General features: G+C 38.2%; 1 protein-coding gene across 1 annotated transcript in view; it reads right to left on the bottom strand.

Annotated features, from left to right (window-relative positions):
* Positions 1-887: 887 nt before the first annotated feature.
* Positions 888-17703, bottom strand: part of SH3RF1 (SH3 domain containing ring finger 1) — a 92953-nt gene continuing 76137 nt past the window's right edge. Inside the window, exons 10-12 of the mRNA XM_075149358.1 lie at positions 13594-13952; positions 11365-11699; positions 888-3635 (exon numbers count right to left, since the gene is read on the bottom strand). Coding sequence (XP_075005459.1) covers positions 3467-3635; positions 11365-11699; positions 13594-13952 — 863 coding nt within the window. The 3' untranslated portion in view covers positions 888-3466. The remainder of the gene's footprint in view (positions 3636-11364; positions 11700-13593; positions 13953-17703) is intronic.

Raw genomic sequence — 17703 nt, 5'->3', positions numbered from 1 at the left:
AACACATATTAGAATTACTTGATAATTACAATATCAAAAAACCCCAACCCAAAGAAATAGTCTTACTTCTACCGCACAGCCATGATGTTTGTGTGTACTTTTCTCCTATGGACGCACTGATGTCAGATCACAATTCTGAAAAACAAATAAAGCTGCTTTTCTATATTCTCTGTTCTGCATTTCTACAAATCATGTTGCCTCCCCCCCTTAATTAAGGAAAGTTAGACTAGATACTCCTTCTTTACAGAGAGGACTTAATGCTGCGCCATTCACTTCTAGCAGAATCTAGGTCTTGGTCAGTTTTAACTAACAAGCAGTCTACCTCAGAGTAGCTGAAACATTTACAGAGTTTACACATCTTTGCAAAAACTTTTAGGATTAACTTTCTACCATTTTCCCAGCAGCCACGTGTATATAGTAGACATGTAACGGCGTTCAAATCAAGAAGATCTCCTAGTTAGGCAGTTCCTGTCTGACTGCTGTGCACAGGAATCTTCTTCAGGGCAAATGAGTCTCTTACCACCAAACATTTTTGCCCTCAGTGAAAGTTCAGGTAGATGCTTCACCCTCAGGGTTGGGGACTATCTCTCAATATACACACAGCAGATCCACTACGCTAGACACTTCTTCCTCTAGGGAGAGCACTTTGTAACTATTATGCACCTGATACGCTGTTGACAAGACCAAACCAGTCAGTCATGATCAGATTGAGATGGAAGTTACCTACCTCTTCTGACGTTACTTGCAGAAATAAGGAGACGGAAAAGATCAGCCAGATCCTCAGTTCTCTCTACAATTTTTGCATTATATTCATCATTCCAAACTTCTTACATGATGGAATCTAAAGACTTTTTCTCTATGAGCAGAAATATCCTCCTATGAATTCTGAAATTAAGTTCTGGTAATTTTATTGTCAAATTCTTTACAAGTAATTTATGTTTAATATTTGCATACACATTTTGATTTAGCTGTTTGCTAAGAAAATATTTATTGGGATTGGAAGTTTAACATAGTAAATCAAACACGTAACATTCACTGGACTTCAAACATAGATATAAAATACCTTACAAAATTTTTTATGGAATTACACAAAGCAAATGCACAGGGTTTGTCTGTTTCTACACTGAATTAATCCCAAGCCAAAACCAAAAAACAACCCCTAAAAGATCACAAAAAAGGCATGATAAACTGCATTTTTGTCATTGTTGCACTGCTATGTAATAAGCCCTTTTTACAAACATTTACTTAATGTTAAAAAAAATCAATTAAAAATGTATTCCATCTAACAGAACTATTGGATTAACAGCTGATTTTTAACTGACTTTACACCATGAAATTCTATTAATAGAGGTACCTTAGTCACTTAGTTTAAAATATGGAGAATAGAGATAGAAAAAAATTAACCTTTAGTAGTCTTTAATATAAAACATACTAAATTTTCCAAAATAAGAATATTATGACACACTAGTGCCAATTTATGCTGACAAAAGCCGATACCAGCTTCTTTCTAACTAAAATTCATTTCACAAAACCTTTATATATTACATGAATATTCAAGTAAACTATTTAAAAATATTTAAAAACACAAAAACTGAATTATACAGTGTTTCAGAGAAATGGTTAATTTGGGAATGCTGTCATGTCCAACTATATATATTTATAGATATATTTTTTCTTACTTTTAAGACCATCATGATACTACCTGATATTGCAAGAAATCCTTGTCATTAACATTTGATATTTTTCAATGTATAACTTCAAAAAAAAAATTATAAGGATTTAACACATCACTGTGTACTTTTTCATCACTGTTTCTGTATACTGTGCGACACTGAATCACACTACTGGCTTCCCTTTGTAAAGTGCTGAGTAACAGCCAAATTACATCAGATTTAACTGGCGATGACGGTGCTCAGTGCCTTGCAAAAAATCACCATTAAACCATGAAACAATAAAATAAAAAAAACCAAGTTCAGCTGAGTAGCGTGTGTGTTCACCAGTGTCAAATCTCTAACAAAACCCTGAAAGACTAACAACATTTTTCTTGCAGGCTGCATTCTTTATATCCAACAGCTGCAAGGACATTAAAATATTTTATTAATGATTCAAACACTGGACACCTTCTCTGGTTGAAGGTGAGTTGCTCACTAGTTTTGGTCATGTGGCTTTTGGGAAACTTTCAGAGCAAAATAACCCAGCAACAGGAAATTGGAATGGAAAACGCCAACCATGCACAGTTACATTACTGGAAGAATTGAGTAACACATGCAAGACAAAGAAAAGGTCAGAACATACCAAAGTAGCAATGGTTAAGAAGTTAGTAAAGTTTTCACAGTGTTTCATACAGCCTTTTACTTTAACACAAGTGCATCACTTACCACCACTATTGCTCAGACATTTTAAAACATCTCTTGGCCATGCAGATCAGTTTGAGAAGAAAACATAGCAAATTACACTTCTTAGGCATTTTTAGACATTAAGTACAACTTATAATTTTATTTTTATATTTAGTCTTATCAAACAGATGTTTTCAAGATACAATCATTCTAAGTGTTGGGCTTTAACATTCCTTCCAATTTTGTTGGAGCCTGAGCGCTAAATGCCCAAAGAACTGGCCAAATATACAAAGCTAAGCTTTGTTCAAACAGCCAAGTTATTACATAAACAGAAGGTACAGGGAATTTCTTATTGGCACTCCTAAATTTCTTCCTTCCTAACCTTGAGATGATCCTAACCTTGAGATGGTTGAATTTTACTCAGTTGTTCACATACATCTTTGCCTCCTGGAAACATTACTCTACTTGGGTGATTTATGAAGAAGTAGAACTAGACTCAAGAACACCACTGACTTTTTTTTTTTTCTCTGTCCAAAGAATAAAATATACATTTTTTCCCCACTTGGCAAATTCTATTTGACGCCACATCACCACCACTCAACATTAACTCATAAAACAGAGACTTACTCCACTGTTAGACACAGCAGGGGAAAAATGTCCAGAGGATAAACGGGAGGCTCTTTATCAGATATAATTGCTTGCTCATAAGGAGAGAATCCAGCTTCCCCTTAGTTATTCTTTCATAAATTAATAATTTGTTAAAATCATAGTCACAAGAATTTTAGCTATTACACAAAATTCAAGTTTAAAAAAACAAGAATAAATTAGTTACAGCCTTGTAAACAATTGTTCATTTATGTAACATACTTGGGGAAAAAAAAGTTCCTCTATATAATAAATCAGACAGTACAAGGCACACATCACACTTAAGAATCCAAAGTGATAAAACCAGCAGATGCCTTCATCTTCTTTGTTCGCTGGTGTAATTGTGCTATAGACACTGTAAAAATATGTAGATTTTTGTTTACGTTACAGTCATTTGAAAAGATTTCATGACTGTGCTTTTTCTGGTAAAATATTTGTGCTATTTTACAGTACAGTATGATTTGAAGGTCTTGGAATGAATCTTCTCAAATGTTCTCTACAAAGCTGCCAGGGAAAAGGCCAGTTTTTCCATTTCGTTGCAGAGTGCCTTTGAACCAGCCATCCTCACGTTTTTTGTGTACAAAAACAATGTCACCTTCCTTAAGTTCAAGTTCTGCTTCACTCTGAGGAGGATAGGATACCACAACCCTGTACCTGTGTAATTAGAAAAAAAACCACTTTAGTTTAGATTCTTTTTTTTTTTAAACCAATGCTTTTAAAAATATTCCTCTGCGTGTTAAAACTTATCAAAACAGGAAACTCCCTAGAACTGTTTGCTGAGTAATTAACAACTTAAAAGTTAAGTACATCTTGAACAGAAAATAACAACAGCAATGTAATGAATTTAAGTCAAATGTATACATCTCCTATCAAGTTTTTTTCACGAAGATCCCTGTAAAAATACATAACATGGTTAACTAACAAGAGAAAATTTTAAACATATTTTTGGATATAAATTTGCAGACTCTTCCAGCCAAAAATAATCAAAGTATTCACAGCAGTAACTGGGCATAATTTTACAACTGTATGTTTAATATGATGTTATCCCAGGGAAGGCTCTTATAGAATCATTAAGGTTGCAAAAGACCTCTAAGATCATCGAGTCCAACCGTCAACCCAACACCACCATACCCACTACACCATGTCCCTAAGCACCTCATCTACACGTTTTTTAAATACTTCCAGGGATGGTGACTCAACCACTTCCCTGGGCAGCCTGGTCCAAGGCCTGACCACTCTTTCAGTAAAGAAATTTCTCCTCATGTCCAGTCTAAACCTCCCTTGGCGCAACTTGAGGCCATTTCCTCTTGTCCTATCGCTAGTTTCTTGGGAGAAGAGACCAACACCCACCTCGCTACAACCTCCTTTCAGGTAGTTGTAGAGCGCGATGAGGTCTCCCCTCAGCCTCCTCTTCTCCAGGCTAAACAGTCCCAGTTCCCTCAGCCGCTCCTCATAAGACTTGTGCTCCAGGCCCTTCACCAGCTTCGTTGCCCTTCTCTGGACACGCTCCAGCACCTCCATGTCCTTCTTGGAGTGAGGGGCCCAAAACTGAACACAGGATTCGAGGTGCGGCCTCACCAGTGCCGAGTACAGGGGCACGATCACCTCCCTGCTCCTGCTGGCCACACTATTTCTGATACAGGCCAGGATGCCGTTGGCCTTCTTGGCCACCTGGGCACACTGCCGGCTCGTGTTCAGCCGGCTGTCAACCAGCACCCCCAGGTCCTTTTCCTCTGGGCAGCTTTCCAGCCACTCTTCCCCAAGCCTGTAGCGTTGCATTGGGTTGTTGTGGCCGAAGTGCAGGACCTGGCACTTGGCCTTGTTGAACCTCACACAGTTGGCCTCGGCCCATCGATCCAGCCTGTCCAGGTCCCTCTGCAGAGCCTTCCTACCCTCCAGCAGATCAACACTCTCGCCCAACTTGGTGTCGTCTGCAAACTTACTGAGGGAGCACTCGATCCCCTCATCCAGATCGTTGATAAAGATACTGAACAAGACCAGCCCCAATACTGAGGCTTGGGGAACACCGCTCGTGACCGGCCGCCAACTGGATTTAACTCCGTTCACCCCAACTCTCTGGGCTCGGCCGTCCAGCCAGTTTTTTACCCAGCGAAGAGTGCACCTGTCTAGGCCGTGAGCCGCCAGCTTCTCTAGGAGAATGCTGTGGGAGACAGTGTCAAAGGCTTTACTGAAGTCCAAGTAGACCACATCTTCAGGAAAGGCAAAGAACAAAAAGAAGCAACTAACACAATCTATTAATTTGCGTTGTTGTTTTAAATTATTTTTGTTTATCTTAGAAGCTTTTCGGGATAGAATGCATGCATCTTATTTGGACACAGTTGCACAATTTTTGTACTACTGCAATAAAAATAAACATTTTTAGAAGTGTTCAACTCAACAATTTTTTTAAGCACCTGATACAAAAAAAAGTGTATTTTTTCAGTTTTTTTACAGTAAAATCACGTTTCAAATATGAGGACATTAAAAAGAGTCTATACTCTTCTATCTCTATTTTAAACATGCATAACACCACTAACTCTTCTACCATGGTTTGAGTTCACATCAACCTAAAATTTAAGTGTTACAGCTCTGCAGACAATTGTGTAAACTTCTTGATCAAGTTTTCTGATAGATATTGTAACTCAGTTTCTAGTTACACAACCAATAATATCTGCATGTTGAAATCAAACAGAATCCATGGCTGACTATAGAATTCAAAAGCTTCTAAGCTTAAGAGCCTTAAATGCAGTGCTAGGAGATTTGTTGGACAAAATCTAATTTCCAGTTAATCAGAACACTTTGCACTCATGAAGATTACATATTACTTAATACGTTAAGAAAATTATTATCTTAATAATCTTAAAATAATTTATTAACTTAATAGATTAAGAAAATAAATTAACAATCTGATGAAAATGCAACATTACAGGATACTTGTAGTAAAGGATGGAATACCAACTATAGCTCAATACACACATAATACTACAAGTTAATTCTGTAATACTGAAATGGAGGAAGATATTATATTATAGTGGTACATTTTGCTTAAGAACATATAAACCAAAAAAGAAGTCTGTACCTATAGTTAAAAGTATTCAGAAAAGAGTAGCAGCACTGTGTAAATAATTAAAGTCTCTTGGGAAATCTATGTATAGCAAATAATATTAGGACTTAATCAGTTGTCAAATGTTATTTATTAGTGACTTATAAACTATGACTTTGTTTCAGTTATGACCATCCCCAGATTTCAGAGTACTGGAATTATTAGAATCATGCTTCACAGAAGTTACCAAGCCAATTAGAAGATATCTCAGCTTCAGAATGCTCCTCATCCAACCTAGGCAGCATGGCAGATGCCTGTACTAACTTCTGCTATGGGCAACTTGGATTTTAATGCTGACTTACGACATAAGAAGCAAACATTTTTAATAGAATGCAAGTTTAATTAAGACTGTAAACTGCTTGAGATAAAAAATAGCCTCTACTCAGGCAGGACAAGATAGTAAAGGATAAAGAACTGAATGAAGCTATGAAGAAATTCTTCTGTTGTAATAAACAGGTTGCTTTCAGGCTGAAAATTAATCAGCACACTACATAACATGCACACAGCACTAGTTTTATCCAAAAGAAAGCCCGTTAAAAAATGGGTTTCAGGAAAGAATACCTGCCTTCCTTACCTTGCATTCTGTCAAATGCTGCTCTGTAAACACTGGACTTGAAATACACTTGCTTTCAGTTTCTAATGCTGTCCGTCAGTAATCTCTGTGGGAGATTACTCTCCTAAATTGATAGACTTGTCTGTTCTTTCCCTACTTTCTGCTGCTGCCTCCTGAGTGTTAAAACCAACAGCTTTGCAAAAACCTATCTTCTCTTTGCCCTCCCTAGAGGATCACTAACTTGCACAGAAATACTGTTCTCCTGAGCTTTCCAAACAGTTTTGAACTTCCTCAACTCTGCAGCAATTTAGTACTTCTTGTCAACTTTTAGCTTCCCGACTACTTTGGTATCCATCTTGCACAACACTCCTGGTGTTAAAATGCTATTTTACTATATTTTTCAATGTTAATGAGAAGAAACCCATCAGGCTTTGCACCTTTAAATCCCATATCCTCCTTCTTTTGTTACCACAAGCCATCAAATTTTATGCCACATTTTACAAATTCTATTTGCCCAAATAGAGGTGATTAGATCCAGACTCGTCACACATTCACACAGCTGTCTTTTCAGATCACCTTCGATCAGATATGGAACAAAGCCTATTTTTCCATTACCTATTTCATCATCTACAACATACTGCCAAAACTACCGATTTCATGCAGAGTAAAAAGCTTATGCTTCAGCTCAAAAGTTCATTGCCAGGTCCCTGGAGAAAAATAATCACATTTACTAAGCGTGACCTATGTTTTGGAAAAACGTGTTCATTCCCACATGGTTGAATCTTCCAAAACACTTCCTTGTTTACCTCCCTATTCAGTATTTGCAAATGTTTTCAATGTCTGAAAGTCAAATTTGCAGATCTTTTATGGTCACCTAATCTATAATATTTTACATGCACTTAAGCTGCACAATATATGTTTTCTTCTTTCTATTTTCTTTGACTGTCTTACAGTATTTTTTGTTAATTTTCAAAATATTATCCTAATTCTTTTTAACCAGCTAGTGATAAAATATTAATATTCTAAAAATAAAGGTATTTTAGCTTCCCAGAAGCAGCCACTGTATTTGCCATCAGTTCTTTCCTGATATTCCTAATGTGTCTGGCTGTATCCCACAGTGCTCTTGCACTTTATATTTGTGAATTTCCTTTTTTTGAGGAGGGTGGTGGTGGTGGTCTGTCTTCACATTTCTCCATTCTACTTTTCATTTTTAATATTGGCATTTCTTACACTTTTCGGTAACATGAAAAAGATTGTATCTGTCATGTGTTTCTCCCTTTCTTCATTGCTTCTGTTTCACTAGACACAAAATACTTCCCAGCTATTTTTAATTGATTTTTGGACAATCATCTGTGGTTTTTCTGATCACCAAGTGGATAAAAATATTTTCTCATATACAGAAAATTTTAGCTGAGGAAAACACAGAAAGTTGGAATTACTATTATTACACAAGTTAAATTCATACTTATTATTCAACTTCTTGCTTTAGTTTCTTTTTCTTACATTTTTAATTTTTACTTTTCAGCTCACCTATGCCCTGCTGTTGTGCAGCTCTCCTGTCTGTAAAGTAGGTGCCTTGAATCCTACAGATAATCAACGCCCATCTAGGGCAGACTGATTCTCAGCATTTAATTAACAGCATTAAATGCTGCCAGATGCAATAAAACCTGCTGCCACTGGCCTGCTCACTCAACGGAGATGTTACACCACTCATTTTATGGTGAATAAAATGACTTAGGGTCACTTAAATCGCAGAACAAAACTACTGCTGTCCTTCACTGTAACTGGATGAAGGATTTGTATTATAGTTTAGAATATGCAGTGACGTGTATCTTGATTCAACTTTGTGTCTTTAAGACCATTGTGGGGTGCTGGGAAGTTTATTATTATAGTGCTGTATATTTACTGTAAAACTTAAGGCTATTTAATCAATGTTTCCCTCTAAAAGAGAAAGCTCATGAAAAAAGTTTGAAATACTCTTTTACCTCTTGACATGGAAAAAACTAAACCCCTCAGATAACCAAATCACTCTGTTTTCATAGCATAACATGGCCCCCTCTAGGAATTGCAGGGAGTTGGGTCTATCTTTTTAATGAAAAGACAGTGATCCTTGGCCCTGTCAGTGCTGCATCAATACAAGAAATCACAACATCCCAAGACAACTTGTGTTTTGGCTGGAGAATCAGAAGAAATGACTGAACACCACTGCGAAGTCTCGGGTGACAGGAATTCTCCAAACTGCTCCAAATTGGAAGCAAGGCTTGCTGAAATTTCTTTTTAACTTCTCTGTTCCTTCTGTACAAGGAACATATGAAGGACCGTGGACCACAGTGAGCAACCAGCCTAGTTCACAGAAGAGTGAATATAGGAATGGAACTAAATTACTGGTTTGCTACAGAGAAGACTTGCAACAGTAAGATGGAAGGGAATATCATCATCTTACCTTCCTTCAGAGAAATGGCCACCAGTATTAAGTATACACCTGCAAATCCATGCCACAAAGAGCTTGTTTGCTATCAAACAAATCAAATGCCCATCCATTTATTCTGTATGATTGGAAACAAGTTCACAATTTTTACTTCGAATTTTCTGTAGAACGTACCGGAAAAAGGTACTCTTAAGACAAACTGCAATTCTAGTGAATGGAGAAACAGTGGGATTAGAATAAGAATTTGCTATTGTGTCTTAAAGGAAGCAAGGACTTCAGGGAAAACTCTGTATCCAAACCAGGAATATTTTCAACTGCTTTCCAGAGTTGAAGCAGCTACTTTTGCTCCTAATTCACGCAGAATAATCAGCAGAACCTAAATCCTAAATCCTCTAGTCACCTTTGAAAATAAAACTTGAACACTAATAATTATACTGCAAAGCCAGAGTCAGAACAGAAACAGTACTGTTTCTTCTTCCAAACAGATCATAGCCTGTGATTGGAAATGCGATACCTAACAGCAGAATAATCTAAGCAGATTTCTCTGTTCTTCAGCTTTTTGTTGAGCTTATCCTCATGAATATTTTCCTCCTCAACCCCAAATTTTCACTGAAGATACTATTGCATCACCAGTATGTTTCTTGCCCCTTCTTACAGACTAATGAAGATTAATTGATGCTTATAAATTACTTTGAAGATATTGAGTACAATGTAAGTGGTAAGTATTATTAAGCAACTCATTTTAAGCAATTCAGTCTAAAGAAATGGAAACATGACAAGAGCACATCAGCAGGAAAAGCATTAACCCTGCCCTGAAAAGGACAAAGAGAACCCAGATGAAATTCTATTTAAATACACTGACCAAAATATGCATGAATACCACAGAGAATGATCTTGTGGTAGCACTTCTCTGGTAGCAATTACTTAAATAACAGTAAGGATACAGAGGTATATTAAAAAGAATGTTTGAGTATGTTATTACTAGATCAATAAAAATATACAGCACCATTTTCTGTAAGTGGTTCTGAGAAAAAAAATCTCCACCACAGAATTGAAAAAATTATTTTTTGTGAAGACGTAAATAGCTTTACACGAATATCCACTGGTCATGCCAGAATGAATTTGATATTATTTTCACATTCAAAGCATAAAAACGTATTACTATGCCAAACAGACTTACAATAATGTGAAAATAAATTATGTTATTCTTAAAGAAAAGTCTTTCAGTTTTTATTTTCCATCTGTAAGTGTCAATCTACTTCAGAAATTCAGTATGAAACAGAAATTTCCTGTAAGGAAATTGCATAGAAACAGTAATAACCTTTTAAAAAATATTAAAGGTATGACAGAAGTCAAATAAAAGACAAAGTAGAAACTTAAACACTGTCTGGCTCTTAATACATAGATATAGCTTAAGATCAATGGGCCTCTGGAAATACAACAGTATGCCCACACACCATGAGTTAATAGTATAAGAAAAAAGTCTACAATAGCCAGCATGAATCAGTTCAGTCCTAGAGCTCTCAACATTGCAACTCCACTATTTTTTTTCTGTATGCCACACAATCCTGTAGCTACTTCAAAAGAAATCCTATGACACTTCACATTGCTTGTCTACTACCAGGAATAATAAAAAGAGACAGTAGTTAGAAAACTGCCACTTCATTCACAGTCCATGCAATCTCCTGAGGACTTTGAAAATAATAGGCGGACACAAAAGAAAAGTGACAGAACTTTAAAGCAACTGTCTGGCCGTTTCAGAGTCCAGACAACTATGTGTTTTTCAGGCTCACCTGCCAGGACACAGAGGCTGCCCTAGAGCTTGCTGTGTGGACTGCACAGTAACAGGGCATTAAGGTAGTAAAAATATCCTTGCAACATCTCAAGAAATCATATATTGAGTCTACTCATAGATAAGGATCTCATTCACTATATATTTAGGTTGGCAGTTATGCGCTGCTAATAATCTTAAAGGACTAACCTGATATTCGTAAATGCAGTATTATAATGTGTTCATGTTTTGCAAAATAGGAGGCCTATTTTACCTACCTCAGTTCTCATACCAGACCTGTGATCACCATATTTGAGTATCTATTCATTCCAAAACTTCAAAGTTACACAAAAAGTAAACAAACATAAACGTAAGTGTTGGTTGATAAGCATGTAAAGCATTGTTAAAAAAGTAAGTTTCATTTTGCTATAAAATCTCAGCATTTTGAAGCAGTTCTAGTATACACTGCAAGTGTCAGAGTAGATTTTTTCTTGGTTTGCCTCAGCCTAGCTGCGTAGGATAACTTACCTTTCACAGACAAGAGGCCTAGATTCATTCAGGACTGGACCCAGGGATGAGCAAGGCTGTCGAGGTGGTGGCGCTACTGGAATAGAGGAATCCAGGGAACTTGTTTTCCGATGCAGCGTCTCCTGTGCCAGTCCAGAGACCTCGCTGTCAGTGGGACAGGATCCAGCTTTGCTGTGACCGCCTGCTGACGGAAGCTCTGGCCCGACTGCACCTTGCAGGGCTAACTCTGCGGCTGCTTGCTCAGCCTCCAGCGTTGGCGATGCTGGAGGTGACAATCGGGGCTTGCGTTTCGTGGATGCTCCAGAAAGCAGTTTCAGCAAACCTTTTTTTTCTTTCTGTAAACCAAAAGCAGTGCCTCATTTTAGAACAAAAGTCTCCTGTGAAGAGCTGAACACTTCCTTCTGAGAGATGCCACCGTGATCAGAGAGGACTCGGTAAATTATGAGGAGATACTTGAGATTGTACAAATTACAAAAGATAATTACGAAAATTGTAAGAGAGAAAGATAATTATTAAAATTCTAAAGACAAAAACGGTAAGTCATTTAGAGCATAAACCGGCTAAGTCCTTTCGCTTAGTTAGTTAAGTTAAGGCTTACCTTAAAAGCCAATGGCAATGGCCCAAAAGGTTGTCTAGAAAAAGGAGTAAGGAGTTAGATTCCCACAATGGGAATCTAAGAAGTAAAACATTTCATTAACATGGAATTTTCTAGGAAGGCATAACGAGTCATTTCAAACCAAGCAGGGAGAAAAGTCTGCCCTGGAGGCTGCTGTTTAGATAAGTGTCTTTTATTTATCCTCCCTCAGTAAGGGAAGACCTTGATTTAACAGAAATTTGCCACAAGGGGAATGTTTTGTGTTTTGCTGCTCTGCTAGAGGGGAGAATTGTAAACATTCTTTTTGCTTGTCCAGACAGGAATCCCTGAGGACTATTATTTACCCTGAAGAGAATTATTTAAGTAGCTTTTGTGTTTCTTGTCTTTTTTTTTAAGGGGTGTGGTGGTGATCTTCTTACCAACCCTTTGACTGAGTGAATTTAGTGCTTATGAGAGGTGCCAGATTGTAAGCCCTGGAGACAAAAATAAGCTATTTAACCACAGAAAGAGAAAAGCATGAGCAATGTGAGATTTTTATTATAGCTTGGGATGCAGTGGAATTGGTGAGCTGTGAATCAAAAATTCTCTGTCCTTCTTCCAAGTCTCCAATAACTTAAAGCTATTGCAGCAAAGAACTGCTGTCTAGCAAATGGGAAAGAAAAAGAGAAACTCAAAGAAATTAACATAGTCCAAATATGTTAGCATCTTTAACCTTAAACTATAAATAAGTTTTCTAAAAGCCCTGCCTAAGGGCACCTCAGTCTGATTTCAGTGGCTATGGCTAAAGTAATTTTAAAACAAAGTTCTAGGTACCGCCATTCAACAATAATCAACAAAAATAATTACAGAGTGGGTAAGATTAGTGTACAGCCTATGATTAAAACCTTCATAAACTTCATTAAGGAGTGCATGTGGGTGAAAAGTAATAAGGTAAAGCCTAAAACATTTGAGATGTAAAGAAAGTTGTCAAAAAGAGAAAAAAAATTCTAACTACACCACAATTATAAACCAAAACCAGTTAGAAAGTTGGAGGAATGTTTCTGCCTACCATATAACATAATCACATGGCTTGCTGGGCAGTGAGAATGAGTTTAGACACAGAGGAAAATACTTCAAATAGAAGGAAGGAGAGCAGAATCACTACACCCTCTACTGATCTACATTTAGAAAAGACAGAGTTACATAGCTTTTTTTCTTTGTCCAAGAAATGTTGCTGGTAATGTGTTTTTCATAATCTCTCGGTGTGTCTGCTTAATAAGGAAAGCAACCTAGAAGAATACTGATTTTCACTAAATATTAGGTTTATTTTATTAGACTGAACTTTTTATGTTCCGCAGGTTCTTTTTTTTTTTTTCTTTTTAGTGCATTACAGGCTTATTAGTTTACAGATGCCTTCTGATACTGACTGGTAACATTTGCTAACTATACAACTTTCTAAAGTATTCAGGAAACTGACTGCAGGTAAAGAAAAACAAAATACTTAAAATTCCTACAGTCAATCTAATAGTTCTTCTGAACTTTATCAATGTTACAATGCTGCTATTTGGCAAATGTAAGAAAAAAATACGGATGTCTTAAAAGTTTGCATGATGAAAATGGGAGAATTCAAGGGAGTGATTTTATTCTCTACCCACCTTGCCATCCTTGTCTGCTTTACTGACAGCAGCATTTCCACCGGCTGCTAGAGCACTCTCTGGAGATACAGGAGCTCCAGGGTGATTGTTTACAGTTCTCCCACTGATATCTCCCTCCAAAGATGAAGCAGCAACGCTGGGAGAATTCAAAGAAGCTGCTGCACATGCCAGTGGGATGGTTGAGCGGTTCACATTCACAGCCGTGACGTAAGCAGCAGTATTTGGAAGCTGGGGCTGGAGCTGCTGGGAGGCAACAGAGTGGTGGGGAATGATCACAGCTGCAGGAATAAGGCATGTTGGACTCTGTGCTTGTATGGGTGTGACTGCTGCCGTAGGTCTTTCTTGACTGTGTGCGGCAACTAGAACAAAAGAATAAAATGTGAGAGAGTTCATCGTTTCACAAGACACGCAAAGTGAGGTACAGTCACTGTGTTATAACTCATCAGTCATAAAAAGCTTCTTTCCTACCCTTGTAACTTCCATTTGTATTACTATAATGACATCTTACACAGCATCAAATTTATCTCACCAGAATAAAGAAGTAGCATATGCTACCCTACTTGCACCAGTATGCGACAGAAGAATAACAGCACTGCAACTATTGTGGAGAAATCCAAGTTGCTAAGTAAAATGCTTCACATACAGACAGAGATGCAAAGTGAAGATTACATTTTAGTTCACAAGAGCTAGCTAAATCCTGCCTGGAACTTGTTTGTTCCTTTTAATATGCTGCGTAGTTGTCAGGGCACATAAAACAAAGTAGGAAGAAAGACTGCTTATAGAAGCTGCTAAAAATATAATTGGATTGTTTTCCCTAAACTATTCACAAAATCCACAACAGATTTAGTGGGTCTTAAACAATAAGTACAGTGGCAATTACTGCTATGAGTGGTTTCTCTGAAAACGTAAGCTATTGTCTCTCGGGATGTTTAAATACAGAAGTGGATTTACTCATACCCCTGTGAAATAAAAGGAACATCTACACTGGAAGTTGGAGAATAGCACAGGGCTGAATATACTAACCTGGGCTGCAGCCTAGCTGCAAAGCACAGAGCTCTGCATGAACTAATTTATCCTTTCCAAGAAGCAACATTGCTATTATAGTTATATGGTCAACCATACGTGCTTTTGGGTCATTTCAACAGCTTGAGTACCTCTGCATCACTGGGTGGTATGAAGCGCAGACGTCTTACCCAAATAATATGAGGCAAAATGCAGCATCCCAGTGCTGCACAGCCACTTTCCTTCAAATATTCTGAAACTTAGTATCTAACGAGGCATCATCCCTCTAGCCTGGTGCATGTACATCTCAAATGTATCAGTTCACCATGATTTTTCAGATACTAATTAAAGATTCGGGCTTGTTATAAGTGATACTCTAGAATCAAGCCTCCAGCACCTGCTCTCTTTATTCTGTTCTCTACAAATTCCCCCGTAATTTGGTTAGATTGCATCAACAGTATATTAGGGAAGACTGACAAAGTTCACAAATTTGATGTAACAATCCTACAGTATTATACCCAACTACTATCTCTAAGATAAGAAACACAAGTTCTTTCTTAAAAAAGAAAGCAACTAAATGCTATGTCTATTTTTTGATATGTAACCTCTTCCCCTGTAGCAGACCCTTCCTAACTCTAAGTACCATGAACATTTCAAAAAGGAAGATAAGGACAGTGCAGCAAGATTTTTTGTAAAAAACAATTATTACCGCTGCCTTTTGTTCTTGAGACAAAGTCAGTTTTCTTACAAGTAGCTGCTATTCTTCAAGATATATCTATACTTACATGCAATCAATGGGGTACAAGCATGGAATAGCTTTCTGGTTTTGTTTTCTTATCCCTGATGGAATCCGTAGGAAAAATGCTTCAAGTCACCCTATTTTCATACAGTTCATCCTTTAATGAAATGGGCAGAGTATACATTTTCTTCCCGGTTCCTTTCAATCAAAGAATGCATACCTCCTCAGCAAGGGTGATGTCAAGCAATGTCTTACTAAGATCATTCGAAGAAGCGTTCTTGAAGTCCTGAGCTAAACTGAAACTGAAGAACAGCCCTGCAAAATGCAGCATTGATCTGTGAAGCCTCATCAAGAGAGTAACACTCAGCAAAGGTGCTAGGGAAAGTTCAAGATGATCACGTTTCAGATGCTGACTACAAAGTTCTCTGTAACATTTGAACATAAAGCAGCCATTATTGCTTCAGTTATCAGGCCCTTATAAGGGACAGATCTGTATTTGTGGCTGAACAGTACACCTTTACACCGCAATCCAATGTTAAGTTCTCTGTGAAGAGAGTGCCTTTGATTTTTCCATTTTGGACCTGAAAAGTTGGTAGGAAGTATGTTGTCATGATTTCCAGCTGAATGGAACTGTAAGAGCTTATTCATCTTGACAGCGGTGCAGAGATGCAGGGACAGAGAGGCCTCTGGAGCCCACAGGAGCTTTCTTCTTTGTGCTGTCACTTGCAAGCTCCTAGGCAGCTCAAAAGAAGGATTTAGAGTAGAAACTTCCTATACCTGAGAGGCAGGAAAGTACAGATGCTTTGCTTAGTTTCTCTTACCAGCTGCCAACCAGCACCTGGTTATTTTAATTTAAAGGTAAAGAATAAAGTTATTACAGAAGACTATTGCATCTGTTCCAGCCTAGGATCAGACTGGAGGAAGATGCAGCCAATTAAGGAAATAAAATATCTAAAGACGTATGTACATATCCTACCTCCAAAAGCAAACCTGGTGCTGACATCTGAACATGCATAGGGTGTTTTAGGAGATGCATGACTCTGAAGAGCGGGTGGCCTAATTCATGGGTCTTGAGACCATAAGAAACAATCATCCTTAAGGGGATAACAGATAATACCATTTGCATCTTTTGCTTTCTCTTCTGCTCTGCCAATAAGAATCTCGTGATTAAAAAAAAACTTTGGTCACGACTCTCTCAGCCAAGAGATCTTAGGCCCCAAATTCAAGGCTGAAAGAGGAACACCAGGATAGTCTGAAATGGAGAGGTTTTTTTTTGGTTTTTCATTTGAGGCCCTAGGAGCAACTGGAACAGATTAGGCTCCAGTTGTGTGGTATTCTCCTAGCCTGGCAAATCCACAGAGGAGCGCATGGATTTGGTAAACAAAAACTCCTGAAAACACCACTAACAATGTTTTTGGATCTGGGTTTAAATAACAAGAAGGCATGTTTCACTAGATGTGCCCCAGACGGTAAAGGCAGAGTTATACCCATCAGAAATACAGAATTTTATGACATAGATGGTATGGATCTTGAAGCCAGTATAGCCTAGTGTTTCAGAGTCAAAGCTGAAAGAAGTTGCAGTCAAGTTTAGAGAACAAACTGGAATGCCTAAGGACCAAGCCTGAGCCAGAGCCCTGAAAAAGAAGGAATGAATGCTAAAGGTCTTCAAAGACGTTAGGAGAGAATTTAAAAGTGAATGCTAAATTATCATAGAATCACAGAATCATAGAATGGTTTGGGTTGGAAGGAACCTCAAAGACCATCTAGTTCCAACCCCCCTGCCGTGGGCAGGGACACCTTCCACTAGACCAGGTTGCTCAAAGCTGCATCCAACCTGGCCTTGAACACTTTCAGGGATGGGGCATCCACGACTTCTCTGGGCAACCTGTTCCAGTGCCTCACCACCCTCATAGTGAAGAATTTCTTCCTTATATCTAATCTAAATCTACCCTCTTTCAGTTTAAAGCCATTACCCTTTGTCCTATCGCTACATGTCTTTGTAAAAAGTCCCTCTCCAGCTTTCTTGTAGGCCCCCTTTAAGTACTGGAAGGCTGCTATAAGGTCTCCCCGGAGCCTTCTCTTCTCCAGGCTGAACAACCCCAGCTCTCTCAGCCTTTCTTCATAGGAGAGGTGCTCCAGCCCTCTGATCATCTTCATGGCCCTCCTCTGGACTTGCTCCAACAGGTCCATGTCCTTCTTATATTGGGGACTGGATGCAGTACTCCAGGTGGGGTCTCACCAGAGTGGAGCAGAGGGGGAAGATCACCTCCCTTGACCTGCTGGTCACGCTTCTTTTGATGCAGCCCAGGATACGGTTGGCTTTCTGGGCTGCAAGCGCACATTGCTGGGTCATGTCAACCAACACCCCC

This window comes from Calonectris borealis, chromosome 4, assembly GCF_964195595.1.
Source record: "Calonectris borealis chromosome 4, bCalBor7.hap1.2, whole genome shotgun sequence".
NCBI classification, from domain to species: domain Eukaryota; kingdom Metazoa; phylum Chordata; class Aves; order Procellariiformes; family Procellariidae; genus Calonectris; species Calonectris borealis.
This window is presented reverse-complemented; position numbering and strand designations above follow the sequence as displayed.